This window comes from Cygnus atratus, chromosome Z (genome assembly GCF_013377495.2).
Source record: "Cygnus atratus isolate AKBS03 ecotype Queensland, Australia chromosome Z, CAtr_DNAZoo_HiC_assembly, whole genome shotgun sequence".
Lineage (NCBI taxonomy): Eukaryota > Metazoa > Chordata > Aves > Anseriformes > Anatidae > Cygnus > Cygnus atratus.
The window spans coordinates 55,185,079-55,205,009 of NC_066396.1; the positions used below are offsets into that span (position 1 = coordinate 55,185,079).

The 19,931-nt window shown below is 43.9% G+C and overlaps 1 protein-coding gene across 1 annotated transcript; it reads right to left on the bottom strand.

Moving 5' to 3' along the window:
- Positions 1–5,529: 5,529 nt before the first annotated feature.
- CLTA (clathrin light chain A) lies at positions 5,530–18,933 on the bottom strand. Its single transcript, XM_035564202.2, has 5 exons — positions 18,684–18,933; positions 12,851–12,888; positions 10,874–10,991; positions 9,727–9,838; positions 5,530–5,965 (listed from the first exon to the last, which is right to left on the bottom strand). Exons 1-5 carry the CDS (start codon positions 18,880–18,882, stop codon positions 5,794–5,796), a joined length of 639 nt encoding a protein of 212 aa, XP_035420095.1. The 5' UTR covers positions 18,883–18,933; the 3' UTR covers positions 5,530–5,793.
- Positions 18,934–19,931: the final 998 nt, after the last annotated feature.

Consider the following 19,931-nt stretch of genomic DNA (forward strand, 5'->3'; position numbering starts at 1 on the left):
CACTTTTATACTCGGCAATACATTAGCCTGCACCATCAGTACTTAAAATCGCACAGTGCCAAAAGGTCAGAAAGTGGTTTAAACTGAAGTGAACTTAGTGTCATGGTTTATAATTTGTTTAGTAAATCCAAGACCTCTAACAGTCCATATACTGCATTGCTCCTCACCCTTGCATCTGGTGGAAAAAGACTGCTTTGTCAAAGCTTTGCCAAAGCACAGAAACTCAGAGAGCCAGGACTTGGGACTGTGAGCAGGCCAGCTGAGTTTTGCCAGCTGTATGTTACTCATCTTTGCTGGTACTGATGTGCTAATCAGCACAGCATCAAAGTTTGTTTTTTTTTTTTTGGTCTCCTGAGCAGCAAATTTAGTTATTCATTGTTTTCTGTCTCTGATCTGCTATCCAGGGAGTGAAGATTAACAAATTCCTCAGTCTTCTGGTAGTGTCCTTCCTCTATTTAAATTTACCAAAATGCTCAGAAAGTTGCATGTATTACCAACAGAGAAACTGTCAAGTTTGTATCACAGAAACACAGATACTGGACAGTAAAGTGCAGACAGGTTTTATATTCTGATACGCAAGGCATTGGCTTGAAGGCCACAGTCAGGGTGGTGGTCAATGGCTCTATGTCCAGGTGGAGGCCGGTGACGACTGGTGTCCCTCTGGGGTCTGTCATGGGACCAGTACTGTTTAATGTCTTTATCAATGACAGAGACAGTGGGATTGAGTGCACCCTGAGCAAGTTTTCAGATGACACCCAGCTGAGTGGTGCAGTTGATACAGCAGAAGGAAGGGATGCCATCCAAAGGGACCTGGACAAGCTTGAGAAGTGGGCCCACGTGAACCTGTTGAGGTTCAACAAGTCCAAGTGCAAGGTGCGGCACCTGGGTCAGGGCAATCCCAGACATGAGGACAGACTGGGAGAAGAACTCATCGAGAGCAGCCCTGCAGAGAAGGACTGGGGGGGGGGTGCTGGTGGATGAGAAGCTCGACCTGAGCCAGCAGTGTGTGCTTGCAGCCCAGAAGGCCAACTGCGTCCTGGGCTGCATCAACAGAGGGGTGGCCAGCAGGTGGAGGGAAGGGATTGTCCCCTTCTGCTCTGCCATTTCACCTGCATCAGTGAAATCTGACCATTGTGACTCTTTCAAATGCTGTGGAGAGCCTACAGGCTCTCAGTAAGGGGGAAATGCCAGAACCGGACACCCATTGGGAGATTCCAAATAATTGTCTGGAAAATGGCTTATCAAAAGGCACACTACAACCAGTGCTTTGGCAACTGAAATACACTTGCTAATGCCATGTGTTTAGTGCAGCTATGTTTTAGGTCAGCACCAAGCTATGTTTACTTCATAATCTGAAAGCAGATTCTTTGCACTGTGGGTCCATTAAGTGTTTTAAAATGCTCATGATGTTCTTGAGAACACACAGAAAGCCACAGACCTTGGATTAAATTTGCACACACCATTGTAGCACTTCTGGATTGGTTCACCTGGCAAGATCACACGAAACAGTGAAATTGTATACTTTGCTGTGTGGAATCACAGCAATGCCCAAAACACTCACTGCTTGTACGCTGTGCTCTGGGTTAAAATCAGAGTAAGATGACACCTTTTTCAGAATGAACAAGGCAACAAGAATATAGGAAGCGGACAGTTTGCTGCTGCTGCTATCATAACTGAGGGAAGCTTTTGGGTACACGACCCTCCTGCTGATCTCATGCAGATGTCAGTAGTGTCCTTATCAAATCTACTACCAGGCTTTTACTTCAGTTGAGGAAGGCCTTGTTTGAAAGCTCACATTTTTTCCATAGGTCTAAAAAGAGCGAAATACTTCTCTATACCATTTCTGCCTTGCTTTTGTAACGATACCACCACTGCTACAAATTTCTGTAGCTGCACGTGTTCCAAACTAGATTTTCCAGCTTCTTCTTTGCATGAAGCACATTATCAGCATTTAAAATTCCTGTGTGAAGTGCTAAATCTGTGTCTAAGAAGTGCATGAAGACTATATGTAAGATGAAACTTTAAAGAAATACCGTTTTTAATTTCCAGAGGTTCCTTTATATATCAATTATATCTTTTATATATCCTTTTTCCTAATTTATCCTAATTACATCCTTTATATATCAATTTCACAAACCTGTGATATCAGTATAGTTACAGTACTGCTTGAAAAGCTTAGTAAGATTTTTATCCCATCCATACCTCATGCCTTATTTCACCTGACTGAGCTGGGTGACATAGCTGCAATTGGTAAAAAGCTGCCAGACGAGGCAAGAGCAAATAACCATAGGCCAAAGGCATTGCAGTCATTGTCATCACACACAACCATCACTGATACTTGCTTAACTGATGCAACACCGAATTAAACTTCAGCAGCGTTGAGTAGCCCTTCCTTTCACACAGCTAGCACCTACCACAGGTTCAAATGGACCATCCCATACCCCAAAGGCCTCCATCATCACTAACCTTGCAACATGAGTGAAGATCCTGCACGGCCCCAGGCAGACCACCACCCAGTGCCAGCGTGCTGCTGCAGCATCCTCATTTTGCAGAGTAACAAACGTGCCCACATGACAGGTGCCACCACATGAATCCTCTTCTGGCAAACCCTACAGGCACCCGCCTTGTCCATTCTCAGACATTATCTAGTAAACTATACATTTTCCTTTTTATCAGCTGCTCAGGAAAAAAAAAAAAAATCAGCAAGAAACAGGCAAGCCACAGTGTCAGTTTGTGGCTGTTTACAACTTTTACCCACGCTCCTCTGGCTAAGAACATCCTCTCAGATGCAAAAAAGTGCAGCATAATCTTTTCCAGGCTCCCATCTTTTTAATGAACCCATGGCCTTGTGTCTGTCCCTCTTCTGCTCGATGTATGCTCATCATCATTTCAGACTAGCTGGGTGCTATCTGGCACCTGATCACAGGCTGAACAAAGCAAATTATACTGCAGGGTGTATTGAGCAGGCATCAGCAGCTTCTCTCAATGCTGCATGAGACCCCGGTGCACGTACACCTGGGACTTTGTTTGAAAGGTTGGAAGCATCCAGTGCGTTTCTCCAGATCCCACTGACTGACTGGGTTTTCTCTGTCAGCCACATTACTGCCACTGAAATAAGCAGCAGCAGTGGGGAGGGCAGTAAACAGCACTGAGTCTGCTCAGCTAGGCCAGATGCAGCACAGAATCGTCACATGAAGCCACAGAATAGCGACAGATGCTGGCTCCAGAATAAAAAAGTCAATGTTCGGAAACACAGAGAAGGGGTTGGATTCACCCAAGTAAAGCTAACTATTCTTCTCTTCAGTGTCACGAGTAGGAACTAAAATAATTCGCAGACAGCCTGAGCATGGCGCTGGCGAGGCCCCACCTGGAGCACCGACTCCAGGTCTTGGCATCCCAGTAGAAGAGAAACATGGACGTACTGGAGAGAGTCCAACAAAGGACCACAGGTGATTAAGGGACTGCAGCACCTCTCCTGTGAGGAAAGGCTGAGAGAGCTGGGGCTGCTCAGCCTGGAGAAGGCTGATGGGCATCTCAATGTGTACACACACCTGAAGGGAGGGTGCAAAGAGTACAGAGCCAGGCTACCTTCCACGGTGCCCAGCGCTAGGACAAGAGGCAGTGGGCACACACTGGCGCACGGGAGGTTCCCTCTGAACACAGAAAGCACTTCTGTGCTGTGTGGGTGCTGAGCACTGGCACAGGATGCCTGTGGAGTCTCCTCCTTGGAGATCTTCAAACGCCATCTGGAAACAGTCCTCGGCAGCCAGCTCTGGGTGGCCCCACGTGTGCATGGGGGCAGGGAGAGGCAGTGAGCTAGTATAAATGAATAAAAAAATCAAGGAAAATGAGGGAATCAACAAAAACTCAATGTAAGAGCTAGAAAAGCTAACCAAACCCAAAAAAAAGACGCTCATTGAGTGTCCCAGTTGGATGGTATACACAAGAACTGCAGACCCCTTGATAGCACCCAGCTCATAAAACAATGCTTTAACTCTAGTAATATTGCTTCGGCCTCAAATCTGGGAGCCTTTGGCAGTTTTCTCAGTTACAGCACAAAACTATGCACTTACCACTGTTAAAATGTCTGATGAGATCTATGCGGTGATCAACTAGTTCCACAGCTCATTCTTTCAAATGACAGTAAATTCCAATTAGCATCTATTTTAGCATAGCACATAGCAGATAAGTGAATTTTATGCAATTAGGTTTTCACTATTGAATTATCATTTTATTTTAGAAGCCTGTATTTGCAAAACCTTGGGGTGATGGGAAGAATGAAGATTTTAGTCAAGCTGAATGCATAATTGGTTGAGGCTAACACTGAGTATCAGTGTTCAATGGACTTCCTGTGTGCTAGTCCTTTTAAACTCACCTGTGGCATTCCCATGTAGTTCAGAAAATATTTTCTTCCTTTAATCTTGAATGGTATTAATCTTCCATACCTGTAGTCTGCTATCATTTTCGTCAGCACTCAACTGTATCTTGTGGGTACATTTATGAACGTGAGAATAGTCCCATTTACTGTAGTTAACATTAGGACACAACATACTTCAACTACTGAGGCCCAACTGGCAACCATTTCTTCAATGTATTATCCACCACGGCAACAAGCTGCTAATAAAACAGGGTTGCTGTGCAACAGCTCCACAAATCTCAGCAAGCTTTAGTCAGCATCTGGAGCCCCCTTCAAACTGTTTGTACTAAGCTTCCAGCTCAGGCACAGAACATATTAAAGTAGCTCTCCTACACACCAGCTAAGGTGCTGTACCTGCCAGAGCAGGACAGGAATACAGCCTTTCTGAATGCTGATTGAGACTGGAGAGCCAAGGAAGGAACAGGACAAACTTTGGATGTGTTTGTTTCAAACCACTTCGGGAGAGAGCTCCAATCTAGTTGGTACAGAAGCAGCAGCGGGAGCACATTCTGAATCTCCAGTCCAGCACCACGACGAAAGCATCTGCAAGTCAGTATGGACAAGGACACTGTTCCAGACACACAAACTTCTGTACAACCACAGAGCACAGCATTGCCTCTTCCTTGACAGCTCAGCTGCAGACAGCCCCCACACAGCAGAGCTTTGCATATGAGACCAGTGTTGAATAGTTACTCAGTGAAACAGGCAGTCCAACAAGCAGAATGTCAGCTTTAACTGTTCAGTGCCCTGTACCACTTTTCTAGCCGAAGATCTACAGCTGGAGTGAGTCACTTAGAAAACTACCCGGAACTGCTTACCTGCAGAAGGTAGCATCCTCAGTTCCACTAGAAAAGAAATAAGCTCCTTAACAAGCCTGCTGCTCCAGTTTCCCAAAGCTCCCGTCTTGTGTAATAAATTGGATAAGGAAGCAGTTTTAACTACAGCTCTCAGGAGCTTTAAGAACACTTAGAGATATGCAGGACATCCTCTAAGAAACTAGGAGTACTGCTGGCTGCCCCATCAATTAAGATAAATGTTTGCTCACACACAATTTAAAGACTCCCCATGAAAAAGGTGCAGGACAACTTCTCAATTCATCCAAAGTCAACACATTTTGCTGTTTAACAGATCTTTAATATCAGTAATGTTGGAAGTGACATCTCAGTGCAAACAGCACAGAGACTACGGTTCTGGAGGTTCTCCCAGACACGAAGGAAACACGAGGAAGAACATGCAATCAAACAATGATCAGCTCTAGATACATCATGAGGTTTGGTCCAAAAGAACATTGAAACAATTAATCCAATTACTGCAAACACAGCTTCTCTGAGTAAGGTTAAGATATTGCATTTGTAGTGTTTCCATTGTGCTTTCCTTCAGCGAACCAGCGGAGCCTGCTTGAGTGAGATGAGGACTGAACGCATGCGGGACACATCTTTAGCCTGCTTACTAGACTTGGGATTAAAGTCACAGAGCTGAGCCACACGTTCCCACTCAGTGCCCGGAAAAACATCTTCTGCATCATTCACAAAGGCTTCTTCCGCTGCCCTGAAAGCAATGCAATGCACCTCGTGTTAATGCCCAACATAAGGCACTCCTTCCCTCTTACAGGATGCAGTTTCTTTCAGTATGTTTCGTAAGGAATGTGACCTGACAGCTGCTTGTGAACATTATGGCTATTTAAGCTCCCACTGCCCCAACCCTGGAGATGGAAGTAGGTTGCAATAGTATGCTGTGCACAAGCAGTGCAGAGGATTGCTGTGTAAAATGTTGGAATACAGGTGTTTGGTTTTAAGAGTAGTTATTGAGTCTTTGCCTACAGGAGTCACCACACAAACTGCCAGAAAGTAAGGCACTCCTATGTAGGCTTTTTATTTATGAAGAAATGCCCAAGTCTCAACTATTTAAGCCTCTGCCACTTGATGGCTTGCTTTGGACACTTGCCAACTAGAAATTTACAGTTCCCTGCAAGCATGTCTTACAACAGATTCCATTTGAGGATTTAAATCAGCCCCAAGGCCTCCAGGCCATCATAAAACTATCTGCTGATGATTCCCAATGCTGTAGTGAAGCAGCATGAATCAAAAGGAATTTAGGTCACGAATCCCATGCCTGTGGGTGCTATAGTCTAAAGCACATCTCAGCAGAGAGGATGACTCATCTGGAGTCAGCTAGCAGGATAAACACATTTCTCCTGCTCTCTCACCCGGAGGATACTCTAAGGAGGCTTTTTACAGTATGTACAGGTTAGCAACAGTGCCTTCCCAGCAGTATCCTTTTGGATAGCTTTTCTATGCTGCCAACAGCATTGCTTCAACACACGTATAACACTCCAGCATCCAGTTTAGGTGATCTGTGGGGCCCTGGTAGCTGCCTGAGTGCAAGAGCAGTAAGCATCGAGAGATCAAACCAAATCCATCTACTCCAACAAGCAGTACAGAGAAAGCAGTGAGGATGACTCTCCCATGAGGGTTCAGCACTGTTCACAGGGATGGTAAGGTTACAGACACCACTGAAGACAAGGGTCACTACAACACTGCTACTTTATGTGACATGACACTTTAAGGGGCAGTGAAGATTTTTTACTTAACTGTTCTAGGCTGTAGCAAGGATGATTTATGTTTGTGCTTAAAGGTGAAGAGAAGAAAAGAAACAAGGAGAGAAAGTTTAAGTCAGATATAGAAAATGAGAATGAGTTTAATGCAGATGGTCAGCTGGCTCAACATGCACTAGTAGCTCGGCCTACATTCAGGAAACATGCTGCCAATTTTATTCTGCAGCACTTGCACTGCACATTTGCAATGGCTACAGGAAAATACGTGTTTTATTAGAAAGTCTAAGTCAACTCCAGAAGACTTCAGAACAAAGTCAAACACCACCTGTAAATCCATCATTTCACAAGTCTTGCTTTACATCCATCTACAATTAGGTAATGAGTTCCACACTGGACCTTCAATATAAATGCACTCAAGGCCACACCACGGCTCACCAGTACACCTTCTAAAGGTGTCACCTTAGAATCTGTGACATGGCCATCTTTCAATTCAAGTCTACAAATTAAGGGAAGAAATTAAAAGACATGAACAAGCCAATGAACATTGCAATCCTTCCACCCCACAGAAACTAGCATACTCATTGGGGCTTGAAAGTCGTGGCTGTACTCTCAACTGGTCCATTAGTCTGGCAACAGGTCTATAAATAAGTGCTCAGTTCTGCGAGCAGCTAATGTTCATTTTCCAATACCACCTCCTTGTCCTTTTTATCTGTTCTAACAGTACCCTAAGTTCTATAGGCACCTTTTCTACCCTGATTTATGGCAGCTGATTCCTCCCCACCTTCTTTGGTTTGCAGAGCATTACATGCAAGGCTTGCTTGACTATTTTTTTGATTATATAGGCAAATGGCACAGATCAGGAGCACAATGCCTGTTACACAGAATGCAGAGTTGAACACTGTACTTCACTGTGGAAGCGACCAGGACTAAATACAGCACCCACATGAGACTACAAGTGACGTTAACCCATACATACAAAGTATCTTGCTAAGCAGTGCTCACTGGCCTATAAAGCCAGTGAACTGTAAAGTACCGTATCTTACAGACTACTGAACTCACTAACAAAATGCCAGTGGTATGTGTACGACATGACTTAAAGGTGTTGGATGTTGCACAGATTCCCACAGGAAAACTGACTGATCTGCAGCATTAAGTGCTGTGCAAAAGTAAAGGCTGTTTACATATTCTAGCTTCTACTGGCCTGAAATACTCAGCAGAAGTCACACTTGGTCATTCAGTACTATGTCTGAACCTCCTCATTACCTAGTTACTAGCAAACAGAATTAGTAGTTAAGCAACATACACATAACCAATCACATCAGCGAAGGGTTGTTTGTAGAAAGCTTCATCTGCCACCCTAGGTAGCAAGTAGTCCAACAGGCAGGCAAGCAGGCAGGAGAAAAGAGATAAGGATGAGAAGTACAGAACACAGCTGAAGGCAGTTTTTAAAAGTGCATTAATCTCATATTGCCTAGACCTCACTCTAACAGGGAAGCCACGGCTACCACATGGAATGTACCAGTAGGGCCACTGACTCACAGGGGCAGCATAAAAGCTCCCCTATGTCCTAGGAAGTTGGGACCAGCTACCTTAGGGCGAGCCCCAGTGTTAGCATTAAACTACTTCCAGTGGACAGAGACTAATTAGAGAGATCTCACCAGGCTGATGAGAACACCAAACACTCCCAGAGCAATGCTTTACTTCCATGATCACAGCTCTTGTTAAATGGGCCCTTCTCCTGAACGCACACCCTGAGCTCAAACTCTGTCCAAGATAAAGCTATGGGGATATCATGAGGTCTTGCCACTGCTTGTACGAATGGCAATCCTGTTTTCTCTTCAAACTATCAGAAAGACTGTACCTCAGGGAATGAAAGCATCAAATCCATAATTTTGTAGGATATATAGACCTCCTTTCTTCCGTTAGTAAGTCTAGTAGTCCTAGGTAAGCTAGGACTACTTCTGACAAGCCTGCTGGCTATTTAGATAGGAAAAATGGCATTTCAAAAAACAGTTCAGCTTGATGACTGTGGGTTCCCAAAGTATAAAGTAGCCCTGATGACTACCTGGACAAAATGACACTGGCAGCCCTAAGTCAGAAGTGAAGATCTAAGTCAGGACCACCATATTTACCTTTATGTAGCCAGAAGTCAAAATTCTGCAGGGAGCTTCTAAGGAACTGTAAGAATTTACTAGACTGCAGCTAAGCCATTAGTTTCTGCTCCACATCCCATACTGAAACTATTCAAGCCTTAAATGTAATAATTTAAATAGTCATCATTTAGTTCTTCACTAGCAGTACTCAGGGTATTTCTCAAACACTTCCACATGAAACAGTCCAAGGTTTTAAGATACCTAATGAAACAAGTGGCAGCAAAGTTAACTGGAAGGCCACTTCTGTGTTTTTGAGAGGTAGTGAGTCAGATTGCTAGTTGCATGGTGGTCATTGAAGGCCTGTGCAGCTAGGTACATACAAACAAGTAGGCAGACTGATAAACTCTGGCCAAGGTCAAACTTTTTGTCTTAAGGACATAAATAATTCTGGTTCATTATCTTAACACTTTCACTTACTATTCTTGGACACAGAATCTAGACTTTAAGATAACTTAGAGAAGAGTTTACCACTGGACACCCATCTCTTAGAGAGGTTACTGAAGTGGGATGAAGAATTAGTGCTAGACGTTCTAACCTTTCCCCCCACCCAATCACTTTCACAGACAGTAGCATAGGTCTTCAAATAGCTGGAGAAATCTTACCTGTTGCTGGCTTTTGTTTTCTGGAGCTTTTCATCTTGCCTGGCATACCACTCCTCCAACTCCTTTATTGCTTTCTCTTTCCATTCTGCTTCCTGCTTTCGTGAGTTAGCATCTAAACATTTAAGAATTAATCTGTCAGACATATTTGTTCTCCTTAGATCTTGCTAATACTTCAGCTGATGGTTCACAGTGCACCCTAGTGCAGATTGTTGCTTGATCCACTCAAATACGGGTTAGAAGGTTTCCTGATTTAGGCCATGAGAAGTCCAATGCCCTCAGAATTCAGAGGGTTAACTAAACAGAATGCCTGTGCTGCAGACAGTCTACTTCAGTCTAGGCTAAGAATCTGTAGACTAATTTTGATTCAGTAAGTCCGCAAACTCTTCAGAAACAGTCACCTTGCTATGGTAGTACTAGAACAAAGCTCAGAGTAAGGCCTCTGCATTAGACAAAATGAGGGAGCGTGACACTCAGCTTGCTTTTACACCCAGCCCACAGCTCAGGACAAATTCATCTGCTGTAACCAGTACAGAAGAGAAACAACAGGCTCAGCTGTATCTGGAATCACATTGTATACAAAGTTTTCCTAACAGTTTCAAGGCAGCGTCTCCTCCCAAATGGAACTGGAAAGCACACCATTTTGTAGGCTCTTAGAAGCTGTCCACAGGTAGGTGTCACTTAATTTGATTGCTTGATTTAGTTACAAGTCCATTACTTAAGTTAGCTATTAGGTTAGATCTACGTAACAGATGGCCTCCATCACAAAACTCTTTTCCCTTGCTCAAAGAGCAATCTTCTCCCTTGCAAAAAAAAGTGCTGATGGTTGTTGCATTAACTCACCCTTTTCTGCTGATAAAAGCTTGTTTGTTTTCTGTTACAGGACTGAGGAACAGCTTATTGGTAAGTAAAGGGCAAGCCACTTGAACATTCCTGGATCAAGGTTCAGCGATCCACTTGCTTGCTGGATCCTACCTACACTAATATTAACAGTCTGCTTACCAGAAGACTCATCCCCCAAGCTTCCTGCTCAAGCAGCAAGTTATGCTCCAAGGAACTAGCAACCACAGTTTGAGAAGTTTGCCTGCTTAAGAAGCTGCCGCTTCTGAGTCACCAGCAAGAACACTACTGCAACAAACACCCTCCTTACCAAGCTGCTCCAGGCGCTCTTTTTGCTCCTCTCTCCACTTACGAATACTCTCTGGTTCTGACTGCAGTCGATCTACTTGTGATATGGCAGCATAGCAGTCTGTTGGACCGTTACTCTCCTTAAAGGGAAGAAATAATCACATCATTTACTCATTACAGCTGAAGATTTCAGGTAATTGCCTGCAAGCTACATAAAAGTAGACACCATCTGAACTGAGCACATGACATTAACTATACCACATCTTCACCATTACAATGAAAAATTTCTTGCCACAAATTACAGCAGAATTGCTGCAAATTAATATAGGGCTGCCTCTGGGAATTTAAGATCAAACAAATTCAAGCTGACTAGGAATTCAAACTATGCCAGAGCTCTGTGCCTGAAGAAAGCAGAAGACAGTGCCTAGTGCCTCAGCATGCAGTTGCAGGCCTACAGATCCTCCAGCTCATTTCACCTTAAGTATCTGCTATGAAAGTAATTTTTCAATTTTTTTTTTTGGTTTTGTGCACAGGAGTTTAAAATGTTCTCTGTAACTTGCATTTGTCTACTTCAGAAAAATGTGTAAACCTTACAGGAAGTTGGCTTTTAATATCAGTCAAAGGCATTACAGAATTCGTATTGTTGTAAGCAGCTATTTAAACAGGATGCAGTTTAACATTTAAGCAACAAAACAGTGCAAGTACTAGCATACTTTTCACCATACAATAGTTCAAAGACTTGCAATGAATAGTGTAATTAATGTACCAGACTTCCAAAACTAATATAGTGCTTTTTGCCGCAGAGCATACTCCAACAGTTTTTACAGGTTCACCCTACCCTGAACAGATGAAATACCACTGCTGATAGTACTAGACTGCAGTTCATGGCAGGTGTGGCTACATCCTGCCATTCTCTGGGCCTCTTATAGTCATCAAAATGAAGGAATAATGCAAAGATAATGAGGAAGGTTGGTACAACAGCACCAGGTATCACACTGAATTCAAAACAAAATAAATTGGCCAGTTGCAGGGATAAATGAGTTACAGGTGGCTGAAAGAAGTTATGTATAGCCCATTCTGTCTGTTCTTCCACATTAAGAGGAGGCTCCATCAAACAAAACAGTTGATTAATTAGAACTGCAAATAATCAAAATATTTCATCTACCTTTTACCATGTAATGAGGCACAGAGGACCAGTAAGAAGCAGTTTTCCTACCAACCTCACAGCAACAGTGAGGACAAAAATATTAGTAGCAGTGAAAGTAGCTTATGTCTCCAGCAGTCTGTGTTCACTTAAGAATATGGAAAAGTAGCTCATACGCTGTGTCCTTTCCAAGCATTTACTTAAGCAGCACTATTCAAGCAACTCTCACAGCAGGAAGCAGCCATGCTTTAGCCAAACTTGTCTTAAATGCAGCTGCAATGCGGCAACTGCCTTAACACGCCCTATTTCTCCCTGACACTGATAAAGCAAGCATCTCCTTTTGTTATTACCATGCCTAACATGCTTTCATAATATGACTGAGCTATCTAGCCACCAGTTCAATTTCATGCAACTATATGTCACTAAGAAATGTGTAATGTTTTCAGTCAGTTCCTTATAAGACCAATGCTGGTAAGACAACCAGGATATATGAGCTATCCTTAAAGAATAAGCAATTTAGAAAACTCTGCTTTAATGTAGTCAGAACATGCTTTGTTCAGTTTATTAGCCAGTGGCAAGTCAATGTTAAGCCGTCCTACAATATGTCAACCTGCTCAGAGTGGTTATGTCCCATTCAGACATAATTCAAAATGGACAGCTGCTTTAAGTTGACTGCAAATTCAGAGGAGAGCACAATATGGGCATAACATGAGATGAGCTATCAGAATAAAAATTCCTCTTGAGACATGAGGTACAAGCAAATTAGATAAGGGCAATTGGAAGCATGAGCCTAGACTGAGGTAAAGTCCTTACAGCAGAACAGCACATTCTAGATACAGACTCATTCTACCTTACCTGATAGACATCTCCATTAATCATTCCATCAACAGCACCTGTAAAGAAATGACTACAGTTTAGCCACTTGAGAAAAACAATACCACTGGATTTATTGACTACCGTAACTTGTAGGGAAAGCTATACTGCAGTATCCAATGTGGGAGTTATGTAAATGCTTGTCACTTAATACCTCACAGGATCATTTCCTTATCTCTGCACTTTTACTCCTCTTCCAGACAGGCACAAGGGACAGTGAGCCATCATTCTTTGAAACCCACAATACAAAGTCAGCTCTTCACCACAGGATCACACCACAGGCTACATAAAGAGCAGAACTGATATCCCTGTAGCAGCTGCTACAGGGAATGTCCACAAGTTACTCCCACTTTCTCTCCTGTCTTCGAAAATGAGTAATAAACAACTGTTCAGAAGTTAAGCAGCATGACCTACACTTCCATCTACCTGGAAGACTAACAATCCAGTATGGCAACACTTTGTAAATATTAGCATCGTTTAGATAGTTCCTGATTCCTAGTTAATTCAAAAGTTATAGCTAACATTTCTACCAAAAAAAACAACTCAGCTATCTTCTGCTATCATATTTGATAGCTTTCTACTTCAGCTGCGGCGTTATTCCTTCCAAAGTGACATTGGCAGTACAGCCTTAGGAATGTGACCAGCTGCAACCTTTGCCACAGCTTAGAATTTCATCTTGAACAAAGATGTGAGAACATATCAATTTTGAGACAAACATTTGAGCTTATGAAACCATTTAAATCACCAGACTATGCAAAAGGCACTAAGATTTTCAGGAACTGCTAAGTCTCAGCAAGGCACCTTTCTGGAATAGTGGTATGTTACAGCTGTCTGTGTAAGGTAACAAGTCATGTTACTAACAGCTTTGCCTCACACATAACAATACCCAGCGCACACTGACTTGGGCAGTGTCAGCTGCAAGTAACAACGCTGCTAAATAGGTCTAGGAAGACTACAGCCCACAAAGGAAATACACTGACACTCCACACCACTTGAAGATGCCCCCGCTGTTCGCCTTCTTCTGCTGAGCTGGAATTCGAGCTAAGCCAGGGTCCCTAACTCCTTCCGACAGGAGCAGCTTGGCTCAGCCAGCTGCCCACTCTGCCTGACCTGGGAGGAGCAGGGAGCAGCTCACACCTTCAGACACAGTCACTCTGCAGACAGAATTTGGTTGCCACGACACCCAGGAAAGGCTAGCCTTGAACTAGAGGTGGTTCTCCTCTCCAGCGGGAAGGCAGCTGCTCCATGACGCGTACTCCATGGGGAGCACTGACTCGCCAGCTAGGCAAGTGGGTTCAGTCTTGAAGATTTTTCCAAGAACCGTGATAATACAAGTAGGTTTGCCACCCTAACAAAGAGAAAGCATTCATCAATGTCTTTAGCACTCAGGCTGGTAGACCATGGAGGTGAAAGGAAAAACATTCTTGCTGAGAGCTGCAGCTGAGGAACAGATGTTTGTCTTAAGACTGCTTTCTTCTGCTTGGAAACAGCTGCTAATTGGTGCTGCAGAGAGTGTTTTCAGAGAGCACACAAGTCAGAAGCATTAAAAATACTAAAACAAACTTTCTATCTGTTTTAAGCTCCCTAGAACTTGTGATTAAGATGCCAAGTCAGCATGCTGACTGCGCATACTGCCAGCTGAAGATGAAATGGTTCTGTATCAACATCCTATCACATGCCAAGACAAGCACACTGACTGGAACAGAACCAATGGTCAGATATTCTCTTTTCAGCTCTCAGTGTTTGTGTAATTCGGTATGAATTACTTCGTCTCAGTAAGCAAAGCTAGCTACATGCCAGATTTTTGTTCATAGAAATATGTTATTTTGTACCTGGCTTCCTCCAGACGAAGCCTAAATACCATTATTACTATCATGCTTTCATCAACCACAAACAATGAGTTGTCTACTGGCTTCAGAGTCCATCCAATCCCAACACAGTACTGCATCTTGAAGCTCATAAGTTAACACCACACTTTTTCAAAAAGTTAGGAATAAATATCCCACATTCCTCGGTGTTTGCTTCTGGACTTAAGATAAGCACAGAACATGTCCAAGCATCTGTGGTTCTGCGACGTGCTGACAACAGGGTAACCAACTTCCCACACAGCTACTTCCCAGATGTTTTCAGAGTCTGCTGATACAGCTGAAGCTCTCCCCACCAGCCCAATCCGCATAGACAGAAGACAAACAGCAGCCAAGCTTGCCAGACACAGACAGCTAGAATCAGTGCCCTCCACATGTCCTACAGCTTACTGAAGAAAGGTCTGGGTATCCTGAAGATAAACACAACAGTTTTGTCCCTTTGGTTCTACAAGTCAACAAGCAGTGAATTTGCCAAATTAAGCTTCTAGCTGAAAGGAACAGCCAAGGAAGTTAATGCAACTTCAAAACAGGGCAGACCAAACAGTTGACGCTGGATTTGGATATAAGTTATTCCTTCGGCATTGAGCTCTTTCTGGTAGCACTATGCAAGAGCTACAGACCAGTTCCAGGACCAAAGCACAGGTTTAGCCAAGGACTAGTTGACATGCTCCTCCTTTCATGTCAACTTTAATACTGAATGTGGACAGTAACTAAGCTGCCAGAAGCTTACTGTAATGGCCATCAGCTACTGCAAGGAATTGCTTTCAAGTAATATTACACTCTGTCTGGTGTAAAACAGTTTGCTTAGCCTTATTCACTAGCGTCCCCAACTTTTATTGATGATGCAATAGATGAGTGCTACCAGAAGTGTCAGAGGCAGGACTGTCCAGAGTTATCACTTGTAACAAGTCCAAGCAGTTCCTACCTCATGGATGAGCCCCTCCTGAAGTCCTTGTATTCGGCTACACTTTGGACAATGTCCTGCATGCAGGAGAAATGAACTTCAACCATACATATAAAAGTAGTACTTATGAGCTCCTTTTGGCATCCCTTTTAGACACTGAGTATTCTACTTCTTCACTGCTACTTCAAGGAGACTCATAAGCCATAGTTAAAACAACAGAAGAACACAGCTTCCCTTTCACCTGTCTCTCATCCATAAGAGGATAAAAAGATTCTTCTAAAAAGTAGTTGTTTTGGTTTTGTTGTTTGCTCAGGTTTTGTGTTTTGTTGTTTTTTTCTTGTGTGTGTTTTTTTTTAAGTTAGTGATGCAAGAAACTGAGGAATAAATATGTTTTCTATCTATTTCTCAAGCCTGTGTGTAATATAAAGACAAATGGGTCAGGAAGAGGGCTTATCTCCTTGTTGGTTCTGGCCTGCTGTCCCAGCGAAAATTAGAGTCGTTTTCAATATATTCATTAGGCTGATCCTAGATCACACTTCCGGGCAGTAATGCTGCACACCTCTATAACACTGTGCTGTAAGTGCTTCTGTAACTTCACAGCACACATAGCATTCCCTTTTAAAAGGCAAAATAGATTTTTCTACCATGAAATTCACAATCAAATACTATAACCAAAAAATTGCAAATACAAGTTAAATAGATCTCTCCAAATATATTACACCTTTCTCAATGTTATCTTACAGTGCCTTGAAGCCTAAAGACAGGGATTGCATAGCAAAACCTACCGCACTGACTGTTCAAACTGTTAAGAAGTATCAACAGCCACTAACAAGTAACTCATTCGGTCTGTGGTGCTAACTAGAGAAAGGACGAAACAATTCTTTCCCTAACGATATTTTCAAGCAAATCCATATTCAGTCCCTGAGAGAATATTAATTGTTATGAGCTGTTATGGTTTATGGACAAACCACCAAATGCAATTAAGTTCCTTAATTCCTAGAGAGGCTTACGAGCCTCTCCAGGAGGTAGAGAGGCATCATTCATTCAAGTTCACATAAAAACGACAGAGCTCAAAACTAAAGCTGTTTGAGACTAGGCAGCCTACATTAAACTTGAGTAATGTTTTCATTATTAACACACAAAAACACTTGCCTCTGAATGTTCTTCTCAGTAAGAAACTACCTGACAAGCTGTCACAGGGTCTTTACACTGATACACAGGTTCCAAAAGGCAGACACTTCAACCCAAACACATCCACTCCTGATGAAAGGACACAGCAAGTGAACTGTTGTAACTGATTTATCACTGACAAGGGGATCCCATAAGAGACCAAGATACTAATAACTAGACAACAGCTTTATATTGCTTTATTTATACAGTATTTTTTGTCTTCTGAAACGGTGATTATGCTTTCCCTTTCGAGGGAAAACAAGATTAATTTTCATACACCCAGGAAACTTGAACAGAATGGCTACTTACATAATAAATGGTCGAATGGGACAGGCCAGCAGTCCAGCCCTGACCACAACACTATGAAGTGATGCTCTGTGAGACCAGGTGAGCTTGGCAACTTTCTGCCACTTCCCCCATACTCACTCAGTATTCAATATAACTACAATTAACAGGACTATACACTAATACCTGTTTGCACGGGCATAAGCTCCTGGAGTTCACCACTGTCCATGAGAATGTTTTTGTTTTGTTCTTTTTTTAACAGGCTGCAATGTAAACACATTGTTGTATGAGATAGCACATCCCTCAGAAGTACATTACATGAAGCTGTGACTGCTTCTCGGTAGTTGAAGTTAAGACCTAGTTAAGGTCTTCAAACTCCAGTTGAGAGTTGCCTCAGTTACAGCTCTTCCCCCAGTATCGAGGAAGAAAGTTTATCCAGCAGCAGATCCATAAGTCAGGAGTTCAAGAAGGTTAAAAAAAGTAAATCCACAAATCCCTGACCACAGTGCTTACGGACTTACCTAAGGACTTATATAAATTCAAGGAGAAATTTGCATTCACTTACTTAATTACAAAATTGTTTAATAAACTAGCATGGACTAGAGCTGTCTGATGTTTGTTAGGATGCTGACTGGATCACAAGAAATCTCAAAGACAAATGCCAACATAAGTCATTAATTCATACATCCCCATGGCTGAACAAGCACATTTTGCATTGCTGCAATTTGCACTTTAATTTTTTTTTTAACTGGTAGAGTAGAGGCTCCAACAGCCACCAAATGAAGGTTGTATTAAAAAGGAGACCACCAAAGGTTCACAAGCAGAATCTGCTATGCCTATGTAACAGGCCAGAGGATAAACACAATCCCAAAACATGTTAAACAGCAAGATGACATACTGATCACACCTAGACTTCACAGATCAAATTATTATATCCATTATGATTTTTTTTTCTACAATTTCTCCAATAACAGTTTCACTTCTTCAAACACAGCTTAACTACTTTCACATTTCAACCCAATCTGGAAGCATTTACCAAGCTGACTTTCTGAGAAGAAATCACACTGCAAGAGCCACACTGCATGCATTTGGGGAAGGCGGTGTGACTAGATGGCTCTGGCAGCTGGGAGAGGCTAGCATCCAACAACTTCCCTTAAAGAACTCAGTCCTCAAGGAGATTGTTTTTATATTCTAGCATCTCTTTTGAATATAAAGGGTATGTAAGGCTTTTACGGGGGGAAAAAAGCAGTGTGTGAGGTATATGAAAGGGGGAGTAAAAGCGATGTGTAAGGTGCATGAAAGGAGGGAGTCGTGCGCTATTTCTGCCCTACATAAAAGGAAGTCAGGCTGCATCTACCAGCACAGGATGGTTTTCTGATAACCCCCCTCGCACCCCAGCGCTCAGGGAAGCCGCTCCAACACCACCAACCCCTTCAACACCCAGCCTCCAGCCCCCATGCCCCAAACCCTACGAGATGACCGACTCCTGAGGGCCGTGTCACCACCCCAGGGGCAGGCCGTGCCGCCGGGTACGAAGGTCGCGGCGGGGCCCTGCCGCAGGCCCTGAGGTGCCGCCCGCCCCGAGCCGTACCGGGAGCGAATCCGTCGGCGGCCTGCAGCGCGGGCGGCACGTCGCCGCTGTCCAGGATGCCGTACCCCTCGTCGCTCTCGATGCCCGCGATCTCGTTCTCCTGCTGCGCCAGGAAGGCGGCGGCCGGGTCCTCCTCGGCGCCGTCCAGCGCGCCGTTACCGGCCGGCTGCGCGCCCAGCACCTCCGCGTCCGACGACATGGCGGCGGCAGCGGCGGCAACGGGCTTCCGGCACCGCGCCCCGGCCACAAATCGGCGCGAAAGGGGCGGGGCCTCCGCCGCCACCAATGGGAGGGCAGCGCCGCCCCGGGGAGGGGCCAATCGGCGGCGAGGAGGGGGCGGGCCCGGCCGTTAACGGGCGTTAACGGCCGCCACCGGGTGCTGTGCGCTGGGGGGCGCGGCCGTGGGCGCAGGGCTGCCCGGCGGGGAGGGAGAGTGGGCGGCGGGGTCCCGTTGTGATCGCTGCGGACTTTTGCGCTATTTTGCAGTGTTTTTGCGCCGTCAAAACCGTTATTTTTGTTCCTGCTGCCTTACCCTGCAAAGCAGGGCAGGATGCATTGCTTTCTAAAGGCAGATGCCACACCTTGGGGACCACCATGGGCTTATAGCCCACAGTAGTGCCCTTTGTAATTCCTGTGTCACACTGAGGAGAGCTTAGTAGGGGAACAACTTAATGGAAAGACCAAACGACAACCAGACTCCAAAATACTTCCAGTACAGTGCAGTTTCTCCCCATTCTGTGCACTGGGATGACACACAATTCTCATTTCCAAATCTACCGTGCTCTATTTCACAAGATGTTTTTGAGCACTTACCAAAACAAGGGACTGCAGTTACATACTTCCAGCACTTTAAGGAAATGGTTTCAATGATTTTAATGGAATTTTTATTGACTACTCCAGAACAGTTTTGATTTATGAAATTAAAGATTTAGTAGAATAGACATCTCCAGTGCAGAAAATGTAAATGCAAGTGCTTTCAGCTGCCTGTTAACCCATTCAGCATGCAAATGAGACAGGCAGTGTCCAGCTGACATCTGGGCAGGAAGCACATCTCAGGGAATCTCTCCAACTAGAGCTTTATTTCTCAGGAGCTGGTAGCTCCAGCAATGAGAAAGGGAGGGCACACACACTGCCTGGGGTCTGGTCCAAGTCCATTGAAATCAATGAAAAGACCCCCTCAACCTGCTGATGGCTCACAACCATCAAGCTACAGACAGGAGTTTGAAAAAAAATAATATTTTTTTCCAG

What these genes read in the sequence shown, in the direction of transcription:
- CLTA (XM_035564202.2), bottom strand. Translation starts at nt 18,882, where the DNA reads ATGTCGTCGGACGCGGAGGTGCTGGGCGCGCAGCCGGCCGGTAACGGC. An exon ending in TTAATGGAGATGTCTATCAG is followed by an intron (nt 10,992 to 12,850) that starts GTAAGGTAGAAT and finishes CTTCCCTTTAAG; the next exon opens with GAGAGTAACGGTCCAACAGA. An exon ending in AGAGCGCCTGGAGCAGCTTG is followed by an intron (nt 9,839 to 10,873) that starts GTAAGGAGGGTG and finishes TTAAATGTTTAG; the next exon opens with ATGCTAACTCACGAAAGCAG.